Source organism: Lissotriton vulgaris, chromosome 4_1 (genome assembly GCF_964263255.1).
Source record: "Lissotriton vulgaris chromosome 4_1, aLisVul1.2, whole genome shotgun sequence".
Classification (NCBI taxonomy): Eukaryota; Metazoa; Chordata; class Amphibia; order Caudata; family Salamandridae; genus Lissotriton; species Lissotriton vulgaris.
The window spans coordinates 3,616,868-3,640,303 of NC_141691.1; the positions used below are offsets into that span (position 1 = coordinate 3,616,868).

The 23,436-nt window shown below is 48.0% G+C and overlaps 1 protein-coding gene across 1 annotated transcript in view; it reads left to right on the plus strand.

The window, feature by feature from the left end:
* The first annotated feature begins 1,850 nt into the window (after positions 1 to 1,850).
* Positions 1,851 to 23,436, plus strand: part of LOC147718188 (extracellular calcium-sensing receptor-like) — a 164,014-nt gene continuing 142,428 nt past the window's right edge. Inside the window, exons 1-2 of the mRNA XM_086966632.1 lie at positions 1,851 to 2,222; positions 12,679 to 13,518. Of these exons, the coding sequence (XP_086822758.1) occupies positions 1,851 to 2,222; positions 12,679 to 13,518 (1,212 nt within the window). The remainder of the gene's footprint in view (positions 2,223 to 12,678; positions 13,519 to 23,436) is intronic.

Genomic DNA, 23,436 nt, shown 5'->3' on the forward strand with positions numbered 1-23,436 from the left:
GTTCTAAGAGTGGAAAAGACAATTAAAGGCTAATAAGGGACTATCACATGCTAAGCCTGGTCAGATCAGATATGGTGAGAGTCATGGTGCTACTGAAATGGAGAAGGAGGTTTATTAATATGGATCTTATTATCATATGTTAATTTTAATTTAGGATGGAGGAGTACCACCAGTCATGTAGGACAGTAGACCATTACGCTAGAAGACAGCTCTTCAGGTGGTTAACGCAACTTATTCCATTCCAGTAGTTCGTTCAGCCCTTTCTGCTCGCTTTGTTCTTGATATATCCAGCGGGCTTCCTTGTTGATTAGTCGTCTTTCCACAGACTGCGCGTCGCCCATCACTCTCTCCAACACTACCCAGGTAAAGGTGTGTTTATTGCGGTGGCAATGTTGCACTAACTTCGTAGTCAGTTTTCCAATCCTTATCGTACTGACATGCTCCTGGATGCGGAGTTTGATCTTTCGTGTGGTGAGTCCGATATATTCCAAACCACACTCACATTTCAATCTGTATACCACGTTGGTTGTATTACAGTTACTGAAGTGATTCAGTGACCACGTGTTCCCAGATTGAAGCGTCACGGTGGTGGTTTTCTTAGTCAAGGGACACACGGAACAGCTCCCACATGGGAAATGTCCTTTAGGGATGGTAGTGTTCTCGGTTTCTCGTCTTTTTTAGTATATGTGTGTTCACTGTTTTGCAACAGAGAAGGGAATGAAAGTAAAGTTTATGGTCCCAGTTGCTCAGTGACTTATATGTTAAATGTTGTCAGTTTTGTCACATATAAGTTGTGTCCACTGCACCATTCACTGTCTTTTTATTTTTGAGGTTCGAGACACGTTTTTGGTTTTAGCTTGATGGCACCGATGATGAGAACAGGGCCATCCTGGTGAGTACCAACCAGGGGTCCCATTGGTGGTGCGCCCGTAAGGTGCCATCTCGCTCTTTCACACATTTTTTGTCTGTGCTGTCCTGTTTGTTTCAATCAGAGAGGTTGTTGTTTTAAAGAGGCAATAGATTGAATCATCTTAGGATTTTCTTAAGACTAAAGAGATCCCTTGGATTACGAATGTTGACCATAGATGTTTACAATGCAGCAAATAAATATTGCCATGAGAACTAGGACTGTTGTTGTTTATTACCTGACCTGAACAGAACAACAAGGGGCATTGTTTAGCGACCTTGCTCACAATGTTCAGGCTAAACTCCAGGAACAGCCAGAGAGCGAATACAGTGAACAGTTCCCATGTGAAAGGCATGGACAGAGTTGTTGCAAATTAAAAGCATCTAGTAACTTGTGCAAAGCTGAATCATGGCTGAAGGGCTCATGCTAACTGAGGGGCATATTATTAAGAACAGCGTTAAAGTTATTGCCGCTTTATCGGCAGGAAACTGCTGCTAAAGCAGGGATAATGGGCTTGATAATATGCCCTTGTGAATTCCCATCGAAACCCATGTTCCTTTACCCCTCTCACTTTCTTCCCACTCTCTTCCTTTTTTCTGTCCCACTTCCCTCTCTATTTCTTTCCTTCTTCTCTCGCCCACCTCCCCTTCTTGCTCTCTCTTAATCTCTGTCTCTCTGTCTGTCTGTCTCTCTCCAACGTGTACACACAGACATACAGACACACACAGACACCCTCCATCACACACATTCCCACATACCCATATAGCAAAATATACATCCACTCATACACACATGAAATGACTCACACACTCACTCACAAACCAACACAAACTTACACACCAGCACCCAAACTCACACACACTATCCACACACATACACACACACACACTTAATGCTTTTGGGACATTCAATAATTTGCCCAGATATTCCACCCAGTGCAAACATGTGTAATACATCTAAAAAGGCCAGCCACATTCATGAACACCTCAGGTTGAAGCTGCTACAACTTTATCCTTTTCCTAGTTTTCAGATCCGGTACTACAGGGACAGACTGGCCATACTTCTTGCTGCTTCTGAGATAAACGAGAACCCACATCTCCTTCCGAATAAAACTCTAGCACTGAAGATATCAGATTCATGCATGCAGGAGATGAGAGCCCTAGGGGGGATTCTTGCAATGCTTGCTGGGACAGAGGAGATGGTTCCTAACTACCAGTGCAAGCCTCACTCTACCCTCTTTGGTTTTGTTGGAGGGAGTGCCTCTTCACTCTCCATCGCAATGTCTTATATATTAGACCGCTACAAAATTCCTCAGGTATGAATTTTAATAATGAAAGGATATATTGTGCTATTTTTCCCATTTTTGTTGTGTTTAATAAGTGTTTTATTGTATTTATTGTGCTGATTCCAGGGCCCTCAATACGAGCAGCCCGGTAATTGCTGATATGAATCGCATCCGATAAAATCAGACTCCACTGTATGGGAATTTTTTTTAATGTGATAAATACCATCTAATAAGGTTTCATAAGGTTTCATTAGGATGTTGTTGCTTATGGCTCCAAAGCCTGCATGCTCCAGTAAATACTGGATATTTTCCCCCTAACAAATATCAGCCTGTGTGACCTGCTGGTATTTAACAAAAAAACTTGTGATTGCCATATATGCAGTAAGAGTAGCTACCCTACATACACAATTAACCAGGCAACATATGATAAGTGTTTAAAGGTTGTCTGTGTGACCTACCTGGTCCTCAGTAGCTCCTCCTCCCCGTCTCTTGGATTAATTTCATACGGCCAGTTTTAATTCTTGGCCGTAAGGATACTCAATCGCAACAGAGTACCTTCACCCCAAGAATGTAGTCTGCTCGCAGAAATTCGAAGTTGACGGACCTTCAGGTTAATCACGATGAAGACTACTCTGCCGGCTCCTTGATTCATCCTCTGTGATGGCCTTGGGGAGTAAGGGCCATTGGAGAAATGGCTACATGTCCACCCACCCATGTTCCACTGTTCCTGGTGGTAAAGAAGAGTAAAAACATGTTAGTGCCTCCCCTGCCATGGCAGGAGCAAGGGAAGCATTACTTGTTTTCTATATAAAAGAAAATCCTGTCACTGTTTGTTATAATGCTGCATCCATCCTCTGCAGCTCTGTAACAAATAGTGAAATACATTGACAGGAACTGCTGTGACAGTGGTTTCTGCCAATGCCTTTTAAATGACTGTCTGCTACTTGGTCATTCATAAATTTGGCGGACGGAGTAGTCGTGGCCTGGCAGACATGATGTCCTCTGCATGGCCAATGGTGACTACTCCATCTGGCTCATAGTGAGGCATACATATCCCTGACCTATTCTTCACATACTGTTTTATTGTGATTTTAAGAGATACAACATTCTAGTCAAGTGTAGAGCACCGACTGCAGATCTGTATTTACCTTTTTTGAGTGGAGAGGCTGTGGAGTGAAGCTAAGTGGGATTTGTCTGGGGTGTTTTCAAGGCTGCAAAGGGGAGCAATGTCAACAGCTGGACTGGTGCCTGCAGTCAGCCAGGATGGGGGTTGCTGGGCCACGTACACTGGAGAGAGAGTCAATCAATCAATCAGTATTTATAGAGTGTGGCTTATCACCCCGGGGGTTTCCAGGTGCTTTCCAGGTTCGCAGGGTACGCTGTGTGTGCTGGATGTTTGCTGTCAGGAGGCACCAGAGCAATTCCATGCATTACGACTGATATATAAGCCACTCTTGCTCTTGGCCGGCATAGTGGTGCTTTTGTCCAGTACACAAATGTAATAGATGATCGATGAAGCCGTCTCCAAGGCTTTGGAAACAAACACTGCTGGAAAGGAGAAGAAGTCCAGGGCAGGAAGGGAGGATGCCCAATCTACTTTTAACCTTCCAATGACTCGAATGTGGAAGCCCCTGGTACTTCTTCCTACGCCAAGTATGTGTGAAGACAAGAATTGCCACAGTTGTTGAACCCAATTAAAAAAAATTGGCATTTGATCCAGTCTATGTGCCTGGCATCCCAGGAGTTGATTTCCAAAGTACGTGAGCCCCCCCTCATTTGCAATTTCAATGAACAAATAAATTAAATGGATAATTTTTAAACAATGGAATGAGGTGGGTCCATGATGCTTTCCAAGTTTTCATCAAAAGGCTTTCGTGCTTCAGAACTATGAAGACATTATTCCATATAACGTCAAGGTGGACTCCACATTAGCCTCCTTGATTGGGCGAGCCGCAGAGATTCTCTAGGATTATTCTCTAAGTAGTGCTGCTGGTATTAAGATTGATATTGTTTTACAGAAGTCTTTTGTAGGTAGCCACCTAGCACTGAGAGCCGGCGCTTCTTCTCCCGACACTTCTCAGTCTCTCGTCAGGAACTTTGTGTCACAAACGGTTGCGACCCAAGGTGGCTATTCTGACCTCTGCCTCAGGTTGAGCAGGAAGCAGAATAAAGGGTTGACACATCTTGTGATATTTTTTAGGTTTAACAGCTGTATGTTCAGGGTCTAATTTTAAGGCAAGAATGAACTGGAAGACAGACTTTTTAGAAATATCCCCCTTACTAAGAATCCAATGGAAGGCAAAGATTCACATGTTAGGCTTTTATTTTTTATTTAAGAATGGATTTATTGCAGCTGTCTCTTTCCTAAAATCGCCAATACTTCAATAGGGAAAAAATGTCCTGTCCTCTTCTAAAATCTTGGTGTGTATGCAACTAACATCTTCACTTCCACAGGGCTACTCCAAATTAATCTGTAGCCTTAATTTGTGTGGCTAATCAGTCAATGTTCCAGTCATGTCATGTCTCCTGGGCCATATTATGCTCAAGATTCTGCATCAGATTATTTCTTTCAGTGATGGTGTATTGCAGAATATTAAGGGTTACTTTCAATCATGCTTACATCAATGTTTCTCTATGCTCATTTGTAGAACATCAACACTGATTGCTAGTTGGAGGCTGAAGAAAAACAAACTCTGAAGTCCTTCAAATTGCATAGTTGGAGACCACAATGCAAAGTTTAGAACAAAGATGGGTGCGACACTGCTGGCCTCGCCACTGGATCGCCCCTCAGCATTCTGGTATTAGTAGTGCGAGTAGCACAAGGAACCGGAAAGTTCAAAGTGTATCACCTAGGTTGGCGCAAATCAGTTCTAGAAAGATCGATAATCTCTAGACCCGAGACATGGCCCGGGTTTCGGGATTTATATCCCTCATCAGTAGAGATAAAGTTAAGGGGTGGTGAAGAAAGCCGCCGTAGATCCGTCAAAGTACCAGTGTCCCGAGGGGCGATCCGGAGGAGGGGCTAGCGGTGTGCGCTCCATTGCTGACTAAACACAATGCAAAGTTTGACAGCACGGATACAAACTTTATTTTTCCTTTTCCCAGTCCATAGAGACGTTCTTCAAATGATCATTCATAAATCATAGTTACAGGTAATTTGAACTCGCCCTGAGAAACTCAAGGTTTTAGTTGATTGGACAAAACAAGTGTTGGCCAGAATCAGCTCTGTAAAGAGCTTGAAGGAACTATCTTAATAAAGAATATGGACTTACATAAAACTGTGGATAAGACAATATGTGTGTAAAAGTGTTTGCATTCACTGAAAGTAATTTACGGAAATGTTCTTTCCCAATTGGAGGCTATTGGAATGGCTCCTCCCTCAATTTTGTTGTATACTATAATATATTTACAAAAAGTAGCAGGAGTCAGTGTGTGCTTCAAGAACTCTAGGGACATATTAGCAAGGACCAGCGATATTTATCGCTAAACGTGCTTAGCACATTTTCTTTTTATCGCAGCCTATCTCTGGATATGTTAGCGAAGAAAACATGTTATGTTATATGTTATATGTTATGTTATATGTTATATGTTATGTTATAACGGGGTTTTATATAGCGTGCGGCTACTCGAAAGAGTGTCCCGACGCTTTGAATTGCACACTAATCTCATAACACAACAGGGAAGTAAATAAAAGACAGAGAGAAGGAAACCTAATAGGGCACTAAGAGGTAAAAAGCCAGGTTTTGAGCCCCTTCCTAAAAACCAACAGGTTGGGAGTGCTGCGCAGGGTCACAGGCAGTTTATTCCACAACTGAGGTGCTAATAATTTAAAAGAGCGACCTCCAATGCAAGCTCTTTTTGCTATTACCATGTTATTACCAACGTTTTTCTCAATTGTGCTAAAATATTCAGCGATAGCGGTGAAATGCGTGAATATCACTGGAAATCCAGCGATATTCACGCACTAACGTCAATGGGGACTTAACCTGACAATCCACCTCCCTTTGGATAAACAGGTAAGTCATGTTTTTAGCAGGCGTTAGATTATAGCGATAATCACGCTTACCGCGATTTCTTTTATCGCTTTGCCTGCCTTGCTAATAGGCGATAGCTGTGTTAGCGAATGCTTTCAGTCGCTAACAGTTTGGGTACACCCACTTTACATGTCATTAACGATAAATATCACTGACATGCAAAGTGCGCTCCAAACTGCTCGCTATCGCCTGAAAGCTGTCGCTAACTGCTATTAGCAACAGCTTGCTGATAGGCCGATAAACATATTGCCGCTTTATCAGCAAAAAGTGCTGCTAAAGCGGCGATATGGCCTTTGCTAATATGCCCCCTAGTTCCCATGGTTATACTTCTTTGGGTACAGCTGGATTCAACAATCACAAAAGCTTTCAGGAAGCACACTTTACCCTATAAGGAAGCTCAGAGGCCATCTAGTGTTTCTTGAGCCTCTATGCGCAAATCATGACAATTCCTCTCACCCTTTCAATCCAGGCTCAGTGGAGGGAGAATCAAGGCCTTCTGCAGGGAATGGCAAAACAGCTTCCCGCAGATAGGTACTGAAAATAATCAAGAAATGTTTATGGATAGACTGTGATTATTTGCCTCCAGGCAAACGTTTTATTCTGAAGCCAGTTCAATGGATCCTCCCAAGAGAAAGGCTCTATGGTAAGGTGTACGTTTGCTATTGGCAAAGAAAGCCATTGTTCCCCTTACTCCAAGAGAGAAGGGAACTGGTTTTTATTCTAAGCTTTTACAGGTGCAAAAGCCTCAGGAGAGCTCAGGCCAGTACTGGACCTAAAAAGAAGACAATTTCAATTGTTTTGGAGGTAGAATTTCTGGCTACCATCAATATACCAGGTGTTAATCTTCATATCACATTTTTGCAAAACACAAGAGGTAAGTATGAATTGCAATGGGGTATCATCTCTTCCATTTGATGGTGATACCATTAGGACTAAAGACTGCCCTTCGAGTGTTTACCAAGGTTCTGGTGCCCTTGCACTAGGAGGGCAAATCTGGATGATTGCCTAGTCTACTGTGTAAACGGGTGCTGCCAGTATCTCATGTAGGGCGAACCTTAATAGTGAATGTTACCCATTCGCTATTAAGGACTCGCAAAATTGAATGTAGGTAGGAATGGCTAAAATATTAGTGATTCCTTACTATTGCTTACTAACGAATCGCAAATTGAGATTTGCTAATAAGAAACCCCTACCCATTCATTCCTATGGGCTAGGAGGCCCATAGGAACGAATGGGAAGATATTCAGTATTTGCAATTTGCTATTTAAGAATTACAAATAGCGGGAGCTATTTCAAGGGTGCCAGGGTGTCAAAAGAATACCCTGTTGGACCCTTAAAATGTGCATGTGTGCACATGAGGTGCACATACATGTCCTAAGGGCATGAATGTGTGCCACATGGCACTTTAAAAAAAGCTAAAAAGTGCTTTGTTAAAAAAAATTGCTAATTACCACCAACTTGAAGTTGGTGGTAATTAGAAATTCCTTAAGGCTAAATTGCACCTTCTTTTGTGCTACTTACATTGCAGTTACGGAATCGCAATTAACGATTCCTTAAATGCAAGAGCAAAATAAGGAATCACAATTTTGCGATTCCTTATTTTGCTAGAAGGTTAAAACTGACCGACATTGCTCGCAGCCAAATAGCGATCGCAAACGCTGAAATTCTGCTGATTTCAGCGTTAGCGCTCGCTATTTGGCCACCTACATCTGGCCCATAGAGAGTTATATTTTTCCTCTGGGAACACAGGTTCTTGACAGAAACTAAGAGGTTTCAAATGAAGCCTTCACATGTTTAGGTGTCTATCAGGGCATGGTTTTGTAACAGATCTGGGCCTGGCCATTCTTCCAGACCAAAGAGTCAAAAAAATACAGGAGGATGAATACAGTCTTCCAGCTCTAGAGGTTTCAAAAGGAGAAGTTTGATAACAGATTCAGACAGAGCTAGCAGCAGAAGTGTTTCTTGAGCCTTGGTTCAGGTTTCCCCTCAAAAGGCGCACAGGACAGCTATTGGCTCACTGGATTTCATCAAGCCAGGATATGTCCTAGTAGACTCCAGGGGTTCCAGGTGTGAGGCAGGAGTTGCAGTTTTGTTAAAATATCTAGAATGTTTCAAAGCTTGAGTCATTGTCCACTTCTCAATAACAGATGCCAGTGAGGCAGGATCGAGGTGAATGGATAGACTCTCACCAGATTCAAGGCCTATGGTCCCCAATTCAGGATCTCAGGGCATCTAATTAGAAGGAATTAAAATCCCTAAAATGTTCCCTTCTTTCTTGTTCCCTCCTGGTCCATGTAGGAACAGAAAATATGATAGGGAAGTCATACAGGGTCGACCTCTGACCCTGCTTGCAGGCAAGTCGCTCCCAACGCCACCACACAGCCGCCAGCTGCCTTGTACCTGCTCCCTATCGCCCACCTATTTTCCCGCCATTTCCCACTCCTTCCCCCCGCTGCATCCCTGCGGCCCCGACCCCCTGCTCCCAATTGGACACCCCACTCCCGCCTCACAGCTGCTCCTCCCTCCCTATCCCCCTCTTATGGAAGCCACACCACAGGTACACCAAAGGCAAGCCCGTCGGCGCCCGTCCCGACTGGACCTTGCCCAGTGCCAGAACCCCTGGACCCCTCGAACGCCACAACACTAGACTCTGCTACGACGCCAGCACCCTCTATGTACTCAATGCCAGCCGAAATCACACCTGCTTCCAAGCCACCCCAAAAATGACTCACGGACCTTTCTCCTGCCACACTTGCAGCTTCACCTGCGACAGAGCCAAGGACTGGACCCAACCACCTCCACCTCCGCTGCATACTCCTCAACACCCACTCCGCACACAAATACGCTGTCGAGCTCTGGGGTCTGCTCGACACCTCCGCCCCAGATGTGGCCTTCCTGTCTGAGACCTGGTTGAACGACTCCTCGGCGCCCGACTCCGCCCGACACCACCATAGCCATCCCAGACGGCTAAAAGATCACCTGCAGAAATCGCGTCTGTGGAATCGAAGGAGGAATAGCCATCGTCCACAAGACCACCCTCAAGGTCGCCACCCACGCAGATGACACCCTCAACTCTGCCGAACACCTGCACTTCTGGATCCACACCGACCCCAACACCACCCTCAGAGGAACCTACAGACCCCCTGGACCCCCAGTTCAATAGAGCGACTCCAATGCCAACCTCACCAGCACCCACGCACTAGCCTCCACGGACTTCATCCTCCTCAGGGACCTGAATTTCCACCTTGAGAACAACAACAACACCAACTCCGCCACCCTGATTGACAACCTCGCCAACCTCAGTCTCAGACAACTCGTCACCGCACCCACCCACGCTGCTGGCCACACACTAAACCCTGTCTTCTCCACAGGCACCTACGTCACCTACGACCACACCATCGAACGCCACTGGACCGACCACTTCTGCATCCATTTCACCCTCAATAAACCAACCACGCACCACCACACCCAACAGCTACCTCGTCGCTGCTGGAGCACAGTCACAGAAGACCAGCTAATCACCATCATCATCATCCAAAACCCATCCACCAACCCCACCAAACCAGACACCACAGCCCCAACCTCAGACAGTGGATCGATGACTGCTCCAACACCCTCGCCCCACTCAAGAAACCCTCCAACAACCACGCCAGCAAGAGAGCCACCTCGTTCACCGACGAGCTGCAGACCACCAAACGCGCATGCCGGAAACTGGAGAAGATATGTCTCCACGAACGCACTCCGGACAAACACGCAGCCCACAAGGATGCCACCCGCAGACGTCACCATCTCAACACCACCTGGATAACAAAGCACGAGACAGCAAAGAGCTTTTCAGCATTGTAAAGGAACTCTCCAACCCCAGGGCCAATGCCAACAACATACCGCCCTCACAATAACTGTGCAACTCACTGGCCATCTTCTTCCACCGCAAGATCACTGACATCCATGACAGCTTCAACACCATGACCGCCAGACTATGCCAGACCCCACCTCCTCTGTAAACACCACCAGCGCCAACCACCTGACCTCCTGGTCCAACATCAACGATGACGAGACAGGCAAGGTCATGAACTCCATCCACTCAGGATCTCTGTCAGACCCGTGCCCATACCACATATTCAATAAAGCAGACGCTGCCATCTCACCCCAACTACGGAAGGTCATCAACATCTTCTTCGAAACAGCGACATTCCCGGAAAGCTGGAAACACGCCGAAATCAACGCCCTCCTCAAGAAGCCCAAGGCGGACCCCCAGGACCTCAAGAACTTCCATCCCATCTCCCTGCTCCCGTTCCCCGGCAAAGGTCATTGAGAAAATCATCAACATGCAACTGGCCCGCCACCTGGAAGACAACATCTTGGACCCGTCCCAGTCTGGGTTCAGACGAAACCACAGCACCGAGACAGCCCTCATCGCCGCCACAGACAACATCAGGTGCCCACTAGACAAAGGCAAAACATCAGCCTTCATCCTCCTGGACCGGTCAGCCGTCTTTGACTAGGTCTGCCATTGCACTATAAAGACACAGCTCCTAGAAGCCGGAATCCAATAAAAGGCCCTTGACTGGACCACGTCCTTCCCCCGTGGCAGAACCCAGAGCGTCCGCCTCCCGCCCTTCCTATCCGAGGCCACCGACATCATCTGTGGCGTCCCCCAGGGCTCATCCCTCAGCCCAACGCTGTTCAACATCTACATGGCCCCCCCTCACACAAGTGACCCGCCAACACAACCTCAATATCATCTCCACGAGGGAATGAAGGCCATCGCCGATTGGATGAGGAACAGCCGTCCGAAGCTGAACTCAGACAATATGGAGGTACTCATTCTCGGTCGCACCCCCTCCACCCCCTCAGCCAGGGACAACTCCTGGTGGCTAACCACACTGGGAACAGCACCGACACCCACCGACCATGAAGGCAACCTAGGATTTATCCTCAACTCCTCCCTCTTCATGTCTAAACAGGTCAACACCGTCTCCTCCTTCTGCTACAACACCCTCCGCATGCTCCGCAGGATCTACAAGTTGACCCTGACTGAAACAAGAAGAACGGTGACACAGGCCCTCGTCAGCAGCATCCTGGACTATGGCAACGCACTCTACGCAGGAATCCCAGCCAAACACCTACGATGACCACAACGCATCCAAAACGCCTCCGCCCGACTGATAGTCAACGCCCCCCCTGCAGCCACATCACCACCCACCTGAGAGACCTACACTGGCTCCCCGTCGACAAGAGGATCACCTTCAAGCTCCTCACCCACGCACACAAAGCACTCCATGACACCGGACCAGCCTATGTGAACAGCAGACTCAACTTCTACACCCCCACCCGCCAGCTCCGCTCCGCCAGCCTCACCCTTGCCGCTGTTCCCCACATCCAACGAACAACCTCCGGTAGCAGATCCTTCTCCTACCTCGTCGCCAAGTCCTGGAACACCCTTCCTACCAACATACGGCAGACCCAAGACCTACTCACCTTCAGAAAACTCCTCAAGACCTGGCTCTTCGAGCAGTAGCAACACCCTCTCCCCTCAGCGCCTTGAGACTCTCACGGGTGAGTAGCGTGCTTTACAAGTACTCTGATTGATTGATTGATTGATTGATTGATTGATTGATTGATTGATTGATAAATCAACGGATACTGGAGAAAGAGGTCAGCCTTCCGGATTTGGATTCTGGACCTTATCCTCACTTGAATGGAGAGCTAATAAATGTATTAGCACTAATGTACATTAGGGCATCTGGAACATAGCAGCAGATGGGCTGGGGAGAATCATCCTATCCTCCCAGGATATTTGTCTCACTCCTCAGATGCTTGTTCAAAATTGTCAAACTAGGAGGAAACAAATGATGGATTTGTTAACATTTACACAGAACACTCGCCTACCTAATCAAAATGAAAGATGAGGCAGTCTTAGAGGGGGATGAACTAGTGTCCTTGGCCCCAGGGGCCTCCTGTAGCACTTTCCTCAGTTTCAATTGATTATGAAACTTTTGATCAAGGTGAAGGAGCGTCAGTGACCCAGGAAGTTGTCAAAAGGAAGGAAGAAATGGTGCCCCAAAACTCACAAGTTACCTAATGCAGCTCCAAAGACAAGATAGTTTAGGGAGAATCTTGTTGTGGATCCCATTGAGGCAGTTGAGGCAAAAACTCATGCATTGATGTACCATAATTGAAATAGTTCCCCAGTGACACTGTGTGCAATGTAGTAGTTCAGCCTGCCTCAGTGGGGCACATCACTCTACCCTCCCAATAAAATATGAGGCAGAGCACCTCACACTGAAATGGACCAAGGATCTATGAACCCAGTTCTGAATGGCTGGCTGCCATCTTTGTTATACTTACATTCTAAACATATTTATTTTGTCCAAAGAGTGCTTGAGTGGTGCGGTTGTGAATTTTCCTCCACAGAGTGCTCCAATCTGTGCCTGCTGTTTCCTCAATAGGTCAGTTATGCTGCACAACATGATGTCTTGAGTGACAAGACCCAGTATCCGTCCTTTCTACGTACCGTCCCACCGATGCACTTTCAGGCCTCAGCTCTTGCCAAGGTAGTGAAGCACTTTGGTTGGGCCTGGATAGGAATCTTGGCCTCAGATTATGACGTATGCTACGTGGCAGTGAAGCAGATGAAGGAGGAGGTAGAAGGGATGGGAATCTGTGTCTCTTTCTGGGAGAAGATTCATGACTCTTACTCCAAGGAAAAGATGAGGGCTATCGCTCAAAGAATAAGGAGCTCCTCCGCCAAGGTTTTTGTATGTGATTGTTTCGAGCTGGACCTCAAGCCTCTTCTACAGGAGCTGATCGACCTTAATATGACTGATATAATCTGGATTTTTCCAACTGCTTTTATTCTAACTCCGGAATATTTTCCAATGACCTCTTTGAGAATACTGAATGGCTCCCTGATATTGGTGCTAAATTCCCCAGAAATGCCGAATCTCAAGTCATTTTTAGAGAGCCTTCACCCATCAAGGTACCCAGAAGACATTTTCATCCATTCCTTCTGGGAGGAAGCCTTTGGTTGTAAGTGGCCAAGTAATGACAGCTCTACACTGGCAATGCTTAGAGAGACAGGGGGTGAGAAGCTGTATTGCACAGGCAAAGAGGTGCTGAATGACCTGGAGTCAATGTTTGTATTGTCTGATATGAGTTATACTTATCAGAACTACCTGGCCGTGTATGCCCTGGCATGGGCTCTGCAGGACATGATGTTGTGCAAACCTGGGAAGGGACCGTTCCTGAATGCCAGCTGTGCGGATGTGGCACATCTGAAACCATGGCAGGTAAGAGGATATGAGAGACCAAACTCAAACACTGCAATATGTCTCTAACTAAATAGTGAGGACCTTCATAATAGTAGTGTTGGCATCAGCGCGCACATCAGCCTTTAATTATCAAGCCAAAGTCCGCTAATAACTAGGACCGGGAGCGGTGTAGTCCTGATGCAGACTTTTGGTGCTTCCCGACTGGGCCCTATATATGTTCAATTCGAGTAATCAGGGTTGTAGCACTCTGAAAGAATGACATGCTCAAGTTCAAATTTGAATATTTATATAAGAAGTTAATTGGCAAAATACAGGAAATATGCCATCAATACGTTTAGTAGCAAAGCGTATAATTCATAAGTACAAAGGGGCAGATTTACAATAACTGGCGCATCACTGTATATCACAGGGATGCACTAATTTTATTGTGTGATGTTAGAAACCCCTTGCGCCCCCATGGATACGCCGCATTTGCAATGCAGCACAACGTGGTGCAAGGCTGGACAGATGCGTGACACATCTGTCAGCGTAGAGGTGACGCAGTGCTGGAGTTGTGTTGTAATCGTGGTCAAGTCAAGTCAAGTCATAACATTTATATAGCGCACTACATACCCAGAGGGTTTCAAGGCGCTAGGAAGGGGGGTAGGATTAATTGTCGAATATCCACGTTTTAAGCTGCTTTCTGAACGCTAGGTGATTCTGGGTGAGGCGAAGGTAAGCGGGGAGTGAGTTCCATGTTTTGGCAGCCAGGTAGGAGAAGGATCTGCCTCCCATGGTGGTCTTGTTGATGCGAGGTACAGTGGCGAAGGCTTGGCTGGAAGAGCGAAGTTGGCGAGAGGGGGTGTAAAAGGACAGTCGAGAGTTGAGGCACTCTGGTCCGATGTCGTAGAGTGATTTGTGTGCGTGGGTAAGCAGTCGGAAAGTAATCCTCTTATTGACGGGTAGCCAGTGGAGGTCTTTAAGGTGACCAGAGATGTGTTCGTTGCGTGGGATGTCTAATATGAGCCTGGCTGAGGCATTTTGGATTCGTTGTAGTTTCTTCTGGAGTTTTGCGGTAGTACCTGCGTAAAGGGTGTTTCCGTAGTCCAGTCGGCTCGTGACCAGAGCGTGGGTGACTATTTTCCTTGTTTCGGAGGGGATCCAGCGAAATGTTTTTCTGAGCATGCGAAGAATGTTAAAGCAGGAAGAGGATACGGCGTTGACTTGTCTGTTCATTGATAGTGAAGAATCCAGGATGACGCCTAGGTTTCGTGCGTGGTCTGTCGGGATGGGTGCTTTTCCGAGGGCTTCCGGCCACCAAGAGTCGTCCCATGCGGAAGGGGATTTGCCTAGGATGAGGACTTCTGTTTTGTCTGAGTTTAGTTTCAGACGGCTTTGTTTCATCCATTCGGCGACTTCTTTCATTCCCTCGTGTAGGTTAGTTTTGGCGGTGCTGGGGTCCTTGGTGAGAGATAGGATCAGTTGAGTGTCATCCGCGTAAGAGATGATGTTGAGGTTGTGTTGGCGTGCGATGGCCGCGAGGGGGCTCATGTATACGTTGAAGAGGGTGGGACTGAGTGAGGAACCTTGTGGTACGCCGCAGATGATTTCTGAGGCCTCTGACTTGAATGGTGGGAGGCGGACTCTCTGGGTTCTTCCAGTGAGGAACGAGGTGATCCATTCCAGTGCCTTTCCTTGGATTCCGATGTTTCTGAGTCGTTGTAAAAGGGTGCTATGGCAGACTGTGTCGAAGGCTGCAGAGAGGTCGAGGAGGATGAGGGCGACTGTATCTCCATTGTCCAGTAGAGTTCGAATGTCGTCTGTTGCTGCGATGAGGGCGGTCTCAGTGCTGTGTTTGGCTCGGAAGCCAGATTGTGAGGAGTCGAGTGATTTGTTGGCTTCGAGGAAGGCGGCGAGCTGGTTGTTGACAGCTTTCTCGATGACTTTGGCCGGGAATGGGAGGAGCGAGATGGGGCGGTAGTTTTTGAGTTCGGTGGGGTCTGCTGTTGGTTTTTTCAGAAGGGCGGTGAGTTCAGCGTGTTTCCAGTCATCTGGGAAGGTGGCGGAGTTGAAGGAGCAGTTGATGACGTCTCGGAGGTGTGGAGCTATGACGGAGTCTGCTTTGTTGAAGATGTGGTGAGGGCATGGGTCTGTGGGGGATCCAGAGTGGATGGAATTCATCAGGCGGATGGTGTCCTCAGTGGAGATTGGGTTCCAGGCGTTAAGGGTGTTAACGGGGGGAAGGTGGTCAGCTGATGGTGGGGTGGGTTGGCTTCCGGGTTGGTTGTCAAAGCTGTTGTGGATGTCAGCAATCTTGTTGTGGAAAAAAGAGGCTAGGGAATCGCAGAGGGTTTGAGAGGGGGTGATGTCGTTGGAGTTGGCCGAGGGGTTGGAAAATTCCTTGACGATGTTGAAAAGTTCCTTGCTGTTGTGGGCGTTGTTGTCAAGTCGATCTTTGAATGCTGTTTTCTTGGCTTTTCGGATCAGTTGGTGGTGAGTACGGGTGGCGTTTTTGAAGGCGTCCTTGTTGCTGATGGATGGGTCTATTTTCCAGGCCTTTTCTAAGGAGCGGCACAGTTTCTTGGATTTCTTGAGGTCGTCGTTGAACCATGAGGCCTTCTTGATGCCAAGTTTGTGTTGACGTTTTTTCAGTGGTGCTAAGTTGTCGGCGGTGTTGGATAACCAAAGGGTGAGGTTGGAGGCGGCTTCGTTGGCGTTAGAAGAGAGGGCTGGGGAGGTTTGAAGGAGCGATGTGGAGATCTGTTCTGTGGTGATTTTGTTCCAGTTTCTTTGCAGAGTTGGTTGGGGGTGGATGATGGGTTTCGGCTTGTTGTAGGTGAAGTGAACGCATCTGTGGTCAGTCCAGAGGAGATCCGTAGTGTGGCTGAAGGAGACATGGTTGCTGGAGGTGAAGATGGGGTCGAGAGTGTGACCTGCGATGTGGGTGGGGGAAGTGACCAGTTGTTTAAGTCCGAGGTTGGCGAGGTTGTCCAAGATGGTGGAGGTGTTGCGGTTGTTGATCTTTTCGAGGTGGAAGTTGAGGTCTCCCAGAAGGATGTAGTCTTTGGAGGGGAGTGCGTGTGGAGTGATGAAGTCCGTGATGTCCTCACTAAATTGTGCGCGGGGTCCTGGTGGCCTGTAAAGGAGGGTGCCTCTGAGTGTGGTCTTGGGGTCGATGTGGATCTGGAAGTGAAGGTGTTCGGAGTTGGCGAGGTTGGCATCAGAGCTGGTTGAGATGCGGATAGTTTTCTTATGGACGATAGCGATTCCTCCTCCTGTATGGTCGGTGCGGTCCTTGCGTGTGATCTTATAGTCATCAGGGATAGCGATGGCGATGTCAGGGGCGGAGGAAGCGTTCATCCATGTTTCCGTTAGGAAGGCGACGTCAGGAGAGATGGTGTCAAGTAGGTTCCAAAGGTCAATGGCGTGCCTGTGGACCGAGCGGGTGTTGAGAAGGATGCATTCTAAGTGGTTGGGGTCGGGAATCTGTGGTGTGGTCGTGGCGGAGAGGTTGTCGGTGCCGCTAAATTTGCAGGAGAAGCAGGAGAACGGTCCATGGGTGCGTCCAGGAGCGGCTTGGACGCAGTTGGGGGCGCGACCGGGGTTAAGGGCTAGGAGGGTGGCGGCATCGTAGGTAACGCGGGGGGGCTGGGCAGCGCGAGGGGCAGGGGGTCTGGCGCTGGGCGCGGTCCAGGCGCGGACGGGCGTAGACTGGCTTACCTTTGGCGCACCTTCGGCGCGGATTGGGCGCGAACGCTGCGCGTGGACGCTGCACGCAGGAACTACTGTCATATATGGAAAGTGGAGGGGGAGGGGCGAGGGCGTCTCAGCTGGGAGGCGGGTCTGGCACACGAGGAGGACAACAAATAAACAAAATGGAGGCGGGGGGGAGGAGCAGAGCGGAGCGCTATTGGAAAACGCGCAGACAATGTAAATAAAGAGCCAAATGAATTATTTCCTGCAGAGCAGCGCTATGATACCACGTTCAGCCGAGCAATTCAAACAAATAGCCAAATGAATTATTTCCTGCAGAGCAGCGCTATGATACCACGTTCAGCCGAGCAATTCAAACAAACAGCCAAATGAATTATTTCCTGCAAAGCAGCGCTACGATACCACGGAGCAGCCAGGAGCACAGGGAGCGACCACTCTATCCGTGAGGAGGAGCGACTACAGCACTCCTCATGGCCAGCCTATACTTGCTGTTCTGCGTCACCCCTTACGCCTGCTACAAGCAGGCAGCGGGGATGTAAAAGTAACTCAGTGAAATCTTGTACCTTTCACTGCATAACTTTTACGGGGCTTCCTTGCGACGGAATGCCCACTCAGCATACATTATACTTGTTCAGGTATACTGTAGTGCAGGGCTTTACAACATGATGCATCTCACTATATGCGTCACTTTGTAAATATGTTGCATAGTGCTGCATTGTTTACGACGCCGCTGCGTCACATAAGTGATGCAACGGTGTCGTAAAGATGTTGCAAGGGGCTTGTAAATCTGCCCAAAGAACCTAATAAAATCTATAGAACATCTGGCATTGATTACTCATATACGAATGGGACAGGGGGTCTCTAGATACAGAGGAAAGTGTAGGGTAGATTTATGAACGTGTCCGTGTAGTGTAGTTAGTCATTTTGCTGCACTCTATTGCATTACAGTCAAAGGGCAGGAATGCACCGCATTTCGGTCAATACGATGCATTCCTGCCTTTTCCCCTGCTCTAGTGCCCCTTTAGCAGCCAAGGATCGATGCAGGCACCCTTGCACCGTGGTTCAATGCAGGCACCCTTGCACCGTGGTTCAATGGTGCCCTTTCACCGTGGTTCAATGGTGCCCTTGCACCGTGGTTCCATGGTGCCCTTGCACAGTGGTTCAATGCAGGCACCCTTGCACCGTGGTTCAATGCAGGCACCCTTGCACCGTGGTTCAATGCAGGCACCCTTGCACCGTGGTTCAATGCAGGCACCCTTGCACCGTGGTTCAATGCAGGCACCCTTGCACCGTGGTTCAATGCAGGCACCCTTGCACCGTGGTTCAATGCAGGTACCCTTGCACCGTGGTTCAATGCAGGCACCCTTGCACCGTGGTTCAATGCAGGCACCCATGCACCTTGGTTCAAAGGTGCCCTTGCACAGTGGTTCAATGCAGGCACCCTTGCACCGTGGTTCAATGCAGGCACCCTTGCACCGTGGTTCAATGCAGGCACCCTTGCACTGTGGTTCAATGCAGGCACCCTTGCACCGTGGTTCAATGCAGGTACCCTTGCACCGTGGTTCAATGCAGGCACCCTTGCACCGTGGTTCAATGCAGGCACCCATGCACCGTGGTTCAAAGGTGCCCTTGCACAGTGGTTCAATGCAGGCACCCTTGCACCGTGGTTCAATGCAGGCACCCATGCACCGTGGTTCAATGCAGGCACCCTTGCACTGTGGTTCAATGCAGGCACCCTTGCACCGTGGTTCAATGCAGGCACCCTTGCACCGTGGTTCAATGCAGGCACCCTTGCACCGTGGTTCAATGCAGGCACCCATGCACCGTGGTTCAAAGGTGCCCTTGCACAGTGGTTCAATGCAGGCACCCTTGGACCGTGGTTCAAGCGTGCCTCTGTTGCATGCAGTATTGTTTCCGGGCAGGCATATTCCTCTTTCTATTTGTGCTGCAGAATGCACATAGAAAGTGGAAGTAACGAGGCCTAGCCTGAGTTCATGAATCTGACCTAAGGTTTGCGTTGCCTTGTGCTACATTGTGTGCAATCCATGTCATGAATATGCCCCTCATTTCTTCTATCCTTTCACAGGACTTTACGCAGTGGTGTTCATACATTACTGCACAATTCCATGGTTCTCAAGATATGCACCAATGAAGCCCAAACCAGAAGAAACATTTTACTGCTGAATACATTTGAAGTTTCTCTCATTGTACATTGACATTGGGTTCAGTCGTTTCACAGTTTATTCAGGCCTGTCGGTTGATACATTGTACAACGATAGACTGGGACAGTTGGGATGTCCTTGGTTAGTTACACTCCAGTGGATATTGCTGAGAATGTGTAGTGAAGTATATTCATGAGTAGATTCAGGAGACAGAAATACTTCAAGATCTGAATGTAATAACCACAGCCTAGGCAGTCCTTCAGGTGACTACAAAGATAGAATCTACTGATTACAAGGAACATTACAACATTCTACATTCCAGTGATGTCATGCTGGCATGTAGTGTACATAAGATCACAACAATATCTCCCTTGCTTTATTGTAAACAAAAACAAAGTAAACAAATAACAGAAATGACATTACAAGATAGAGCATACTACAACACGCAAACATACTTAAATATGAAAAGTAAAGAAAATTCAATCGCAAAACCTTACTGGTTTAACAATAGTGCAACCACTGGTCCTCCATTTAGACATTGTGTGGAAAGAATGTCTTGATTCAAAATCATTAACAGAGAAATGAGAAAAAGGAGAAGGAACAGCATGAGGTTGCGAAGATGAATTAAATGGAACAAAAATATCAAGAGGATGAACATCATGAGGATGTACTCTCACAACTCTTCCTTTATTCCACTCTTCATTCCTGCTTGTTCTCACTGCATTCCTAGTCACAACTTCAATTCTAACAGGTGGTTTAAACTTAGACATCCCTTTGGAAACATGATTGGGGTCTTTAACATGTACCCAATCACCCATATTGATTTTTTATTCTCTCTTGAAATTCTATAACTTTAGATCTTACCACTTTGTCTATCTTTGACCTGCGATCACTCTTGGTCTGACATTCTCCCAACCAAGAAGGACATAATTTGGAAGCAGGAGGACGACCCCTCTGAATTTCAAATGGTGATAACCCAGAAACAGCATTTGGACATGATCGATGTGACCACAACATTTCTTCTACAGCTTTGTACACATCTATTTTGTTTGGAACAGTCCATTGAATATACTCCACAAATGTGCGGTTCATTATTTCAACTAGGCTGTTTGCTTGAGTATGATATAAAGCAGCACATACTACTATACTCTGTATTTTTAAAACGATCACCTTCATTTGCACTTAGCAATCTCACGAACAGCGAGCTCCTCGCTGCAACGCTTGTCACTCCCACCGCCATTCTCGAGGGCGAGGCGCGACTAGAGACACGCCCACCTCAGGCGGCCACGCCCCCTTGACCACACTATAAATAGTGCGCGCAGCTGGAAAGCGCGACACTAAGATCTACGAGACTCCTGAGGCGGAAGCCGGGAGAGATTGAGACAGAAATCTTATTTTTAAAACGCTTGTGTGTGATACTCTGTATTTTTAAAACGATCACCTTCATTTGCACTTAGCAATCTCACGAACAGCGAGCTCCTCGCTGCAACGCTTGTCACTCCCACCGCCATTCTCGAGGGCGAGGCGCGACTAGAGACACGCCCACCTCAGGCGGCCACGCCCCCTTGACCACTCCTCCCCTGACTATAAACCATGTGCCTCGCCAGGAAGCGCAGCGGACGAGCGCAGCGGGCGCGACGATTGCGCGCCGAAGGCGCGCCTAAGGTAAGCCCGTCTGCGCCCGTCCGCGCCAGACCGAGCCCAGAGCCTATACCCCAGGCTAGTCACAACTGCCCTAGATTAATATATTCACTCGACACCCTGTACCAGCTCAGGGAATCAGTGACCACTAGATGTAAGGAAACTATCATGCCAGAAACCGACCCTTTGGGCTGCCCAAACCTCGAATACAGGCTATCCCCATCCCCCCAACCCGAACCGGCACATCTCGAAATGGCCCTGCTGAACTGTAGGTCACTCCCAAAGCACCAGACAGAAATCCACTTACTACTAGTAGAGCTGGGCTTAGATGCTCTGTTCTTAACAGAAACGTGGCTTTCCCCTAGCACAGATCCAGACATCATTCAAGCACTCCCCCCGGATACCTTATCAAAACTCTAAATAGACCGAAGGGTATTGGCGGAGGGATTGCGATCATCTACCGGGATAATCTCTCATGCCAACTTAAAGATAGCCCCATTCTGGATAGTGAAAACGTTCTGTTCTCCCTTCACCTGCCACCATCTATGACACTCTCTGGTGCCCTGATCTACCGCCCTCCGGGACAGGTAGGGGGTTTCATAGACTCTCTCACAGACGCCATCTCCTCTCGGGCTTGTGTGACCCCTAACTTTACAATCCTCGGAGACTTAAATCTCCACTTCAACGATCAAAGCAACAAACTTGCAACTGACCTAAAAGCCGATCTGGCTTCCCTCAATCTTCACCTCCTTAACAAAGAACCCACCCATACGAAAGGTCGACTACTTGACCCAATCTTTTCCAACCTCTCCACCCTTACTGTACAAACTCCTCTTCCCCTCCCCTGGTCAGACCACTTCCTGGTTCCTTTTAAACTGCAACTTCCAGGCAAATTGCCTGACACTCCCCTCCCCCGAGCCCCTTCTCGGCCCTGGAAAAAACTGGACACAACCTTGTGGGATCAAGCACTGACGGCTACAACCCCCTTAGTAGACCCTAACCCCTCGTCAGCTGAAATCCAACTTCATAACTGGATAAAAGACTAACCGTGGGCGGCCAGCTACGCTCCGTCTGCGGAGTGTGCGTAGTTCCGCCTACTCCGCATTTTGCGGAGCTGGCGGAGCCAGGCGGCACTACGCACGCTCCGCAGACGGAGCGTAGCTGGCCGCCACCCGCCTCCCTCCCGCCCTCCCTAAATACTTTAAAATAAAAGAACGCAATAATTTTAAAAGCACTTACCTTGCCGCCGCTGGCCGCCGCGTTCCCCGGGGCTCGTTCTCTTCCGCCTTCCATATTTTGCAGTAATGCGCATGCGCGGACGGCCGCGCATGCGCATTTTCACGAGAAAATGCGCATGCGCGGCTGCCCGCGCATGCGCATTACTGCAAAATACGGAAGACGGAAGAGAACGAGCCCCGGGGAACGCAGCGGCCAGCGGCGGCAAGGTAAGTGCTTTTAAAATTATTGCGTTCTTTTATTTTAAAGTATTTAGGGAGGGCGGGAGGGAGGCGGGTTGCGGGGCTGCCGGCCAGTGGTTTTGCGGAGTGGGGCTACGCGGAGTGCGGAGGTGGGCGTAGTTTCTCGCCCACTTCGCGTAGCTCCGCGAAGCCCCACTCCGCGAACTCCGCCCAGGGTTATAAAAGACTCCCTCGACTCAGTCTTACCTCTTAAAACTCTCCCATCCAGTAGGAAATCGTCCAAACTGCCATGGTTCACAGAGGAACTTCGCGAATTAAGAAGAAAGGGAAAAAAGCTCGAACGTTGTTGGAGAAAAAACTGGAATACAAACGATAAAAGCGACTACAGAACCCATATTAGACTGTACAAAAACGCATTAAAAACTGCACAGGCCAATTTCTTTGAGGAGAAAATAGCCTCAGCCGCTAACTCCGCGAGAGAGACCTATAGAATTGTGAAACTCCTCACCAAAATACAAGACCCTCCATCCCCCCCTGACGTGGACGGTGCAAATTGCAATAAAATGGCAGAGTTCTTCTCGGCAAAAATTACCAAAATCCTAACCTCCCTTCCAACCCCATTGGCAATCCAAGCACTACCAGGCCCCTCCCCTCTCCAAGACACCCAGAGACTAACCTCTTTCTCCCAAATCTCAATCGAAACGTTCCTCAACGTTTTGCAGAAAGTCAAAAGTGGCTCTCCATCAGACCCAGCCCCAATTAGCAAATTGAAGCTAGTTGCTTCCACTATTGCTCCCCTATTTACTAAACTGATCAATGCTTCCTTTGAAAACGGTATAGTCCCGGAGAACTGGAAAAAAGCCACGGTCAAGGCCCTCATAAAGAAACCACACTTAGATCCCTCAGATCCCTCCAATTTCAGACCAATCTCGTTGCTTCCAGCTATGAGTAAAATAGCCGAACGAGTAGCAAATCGGCAACTTTCGGATTTTTTAGAGACCAACCATCTTCTTCGCATGTCC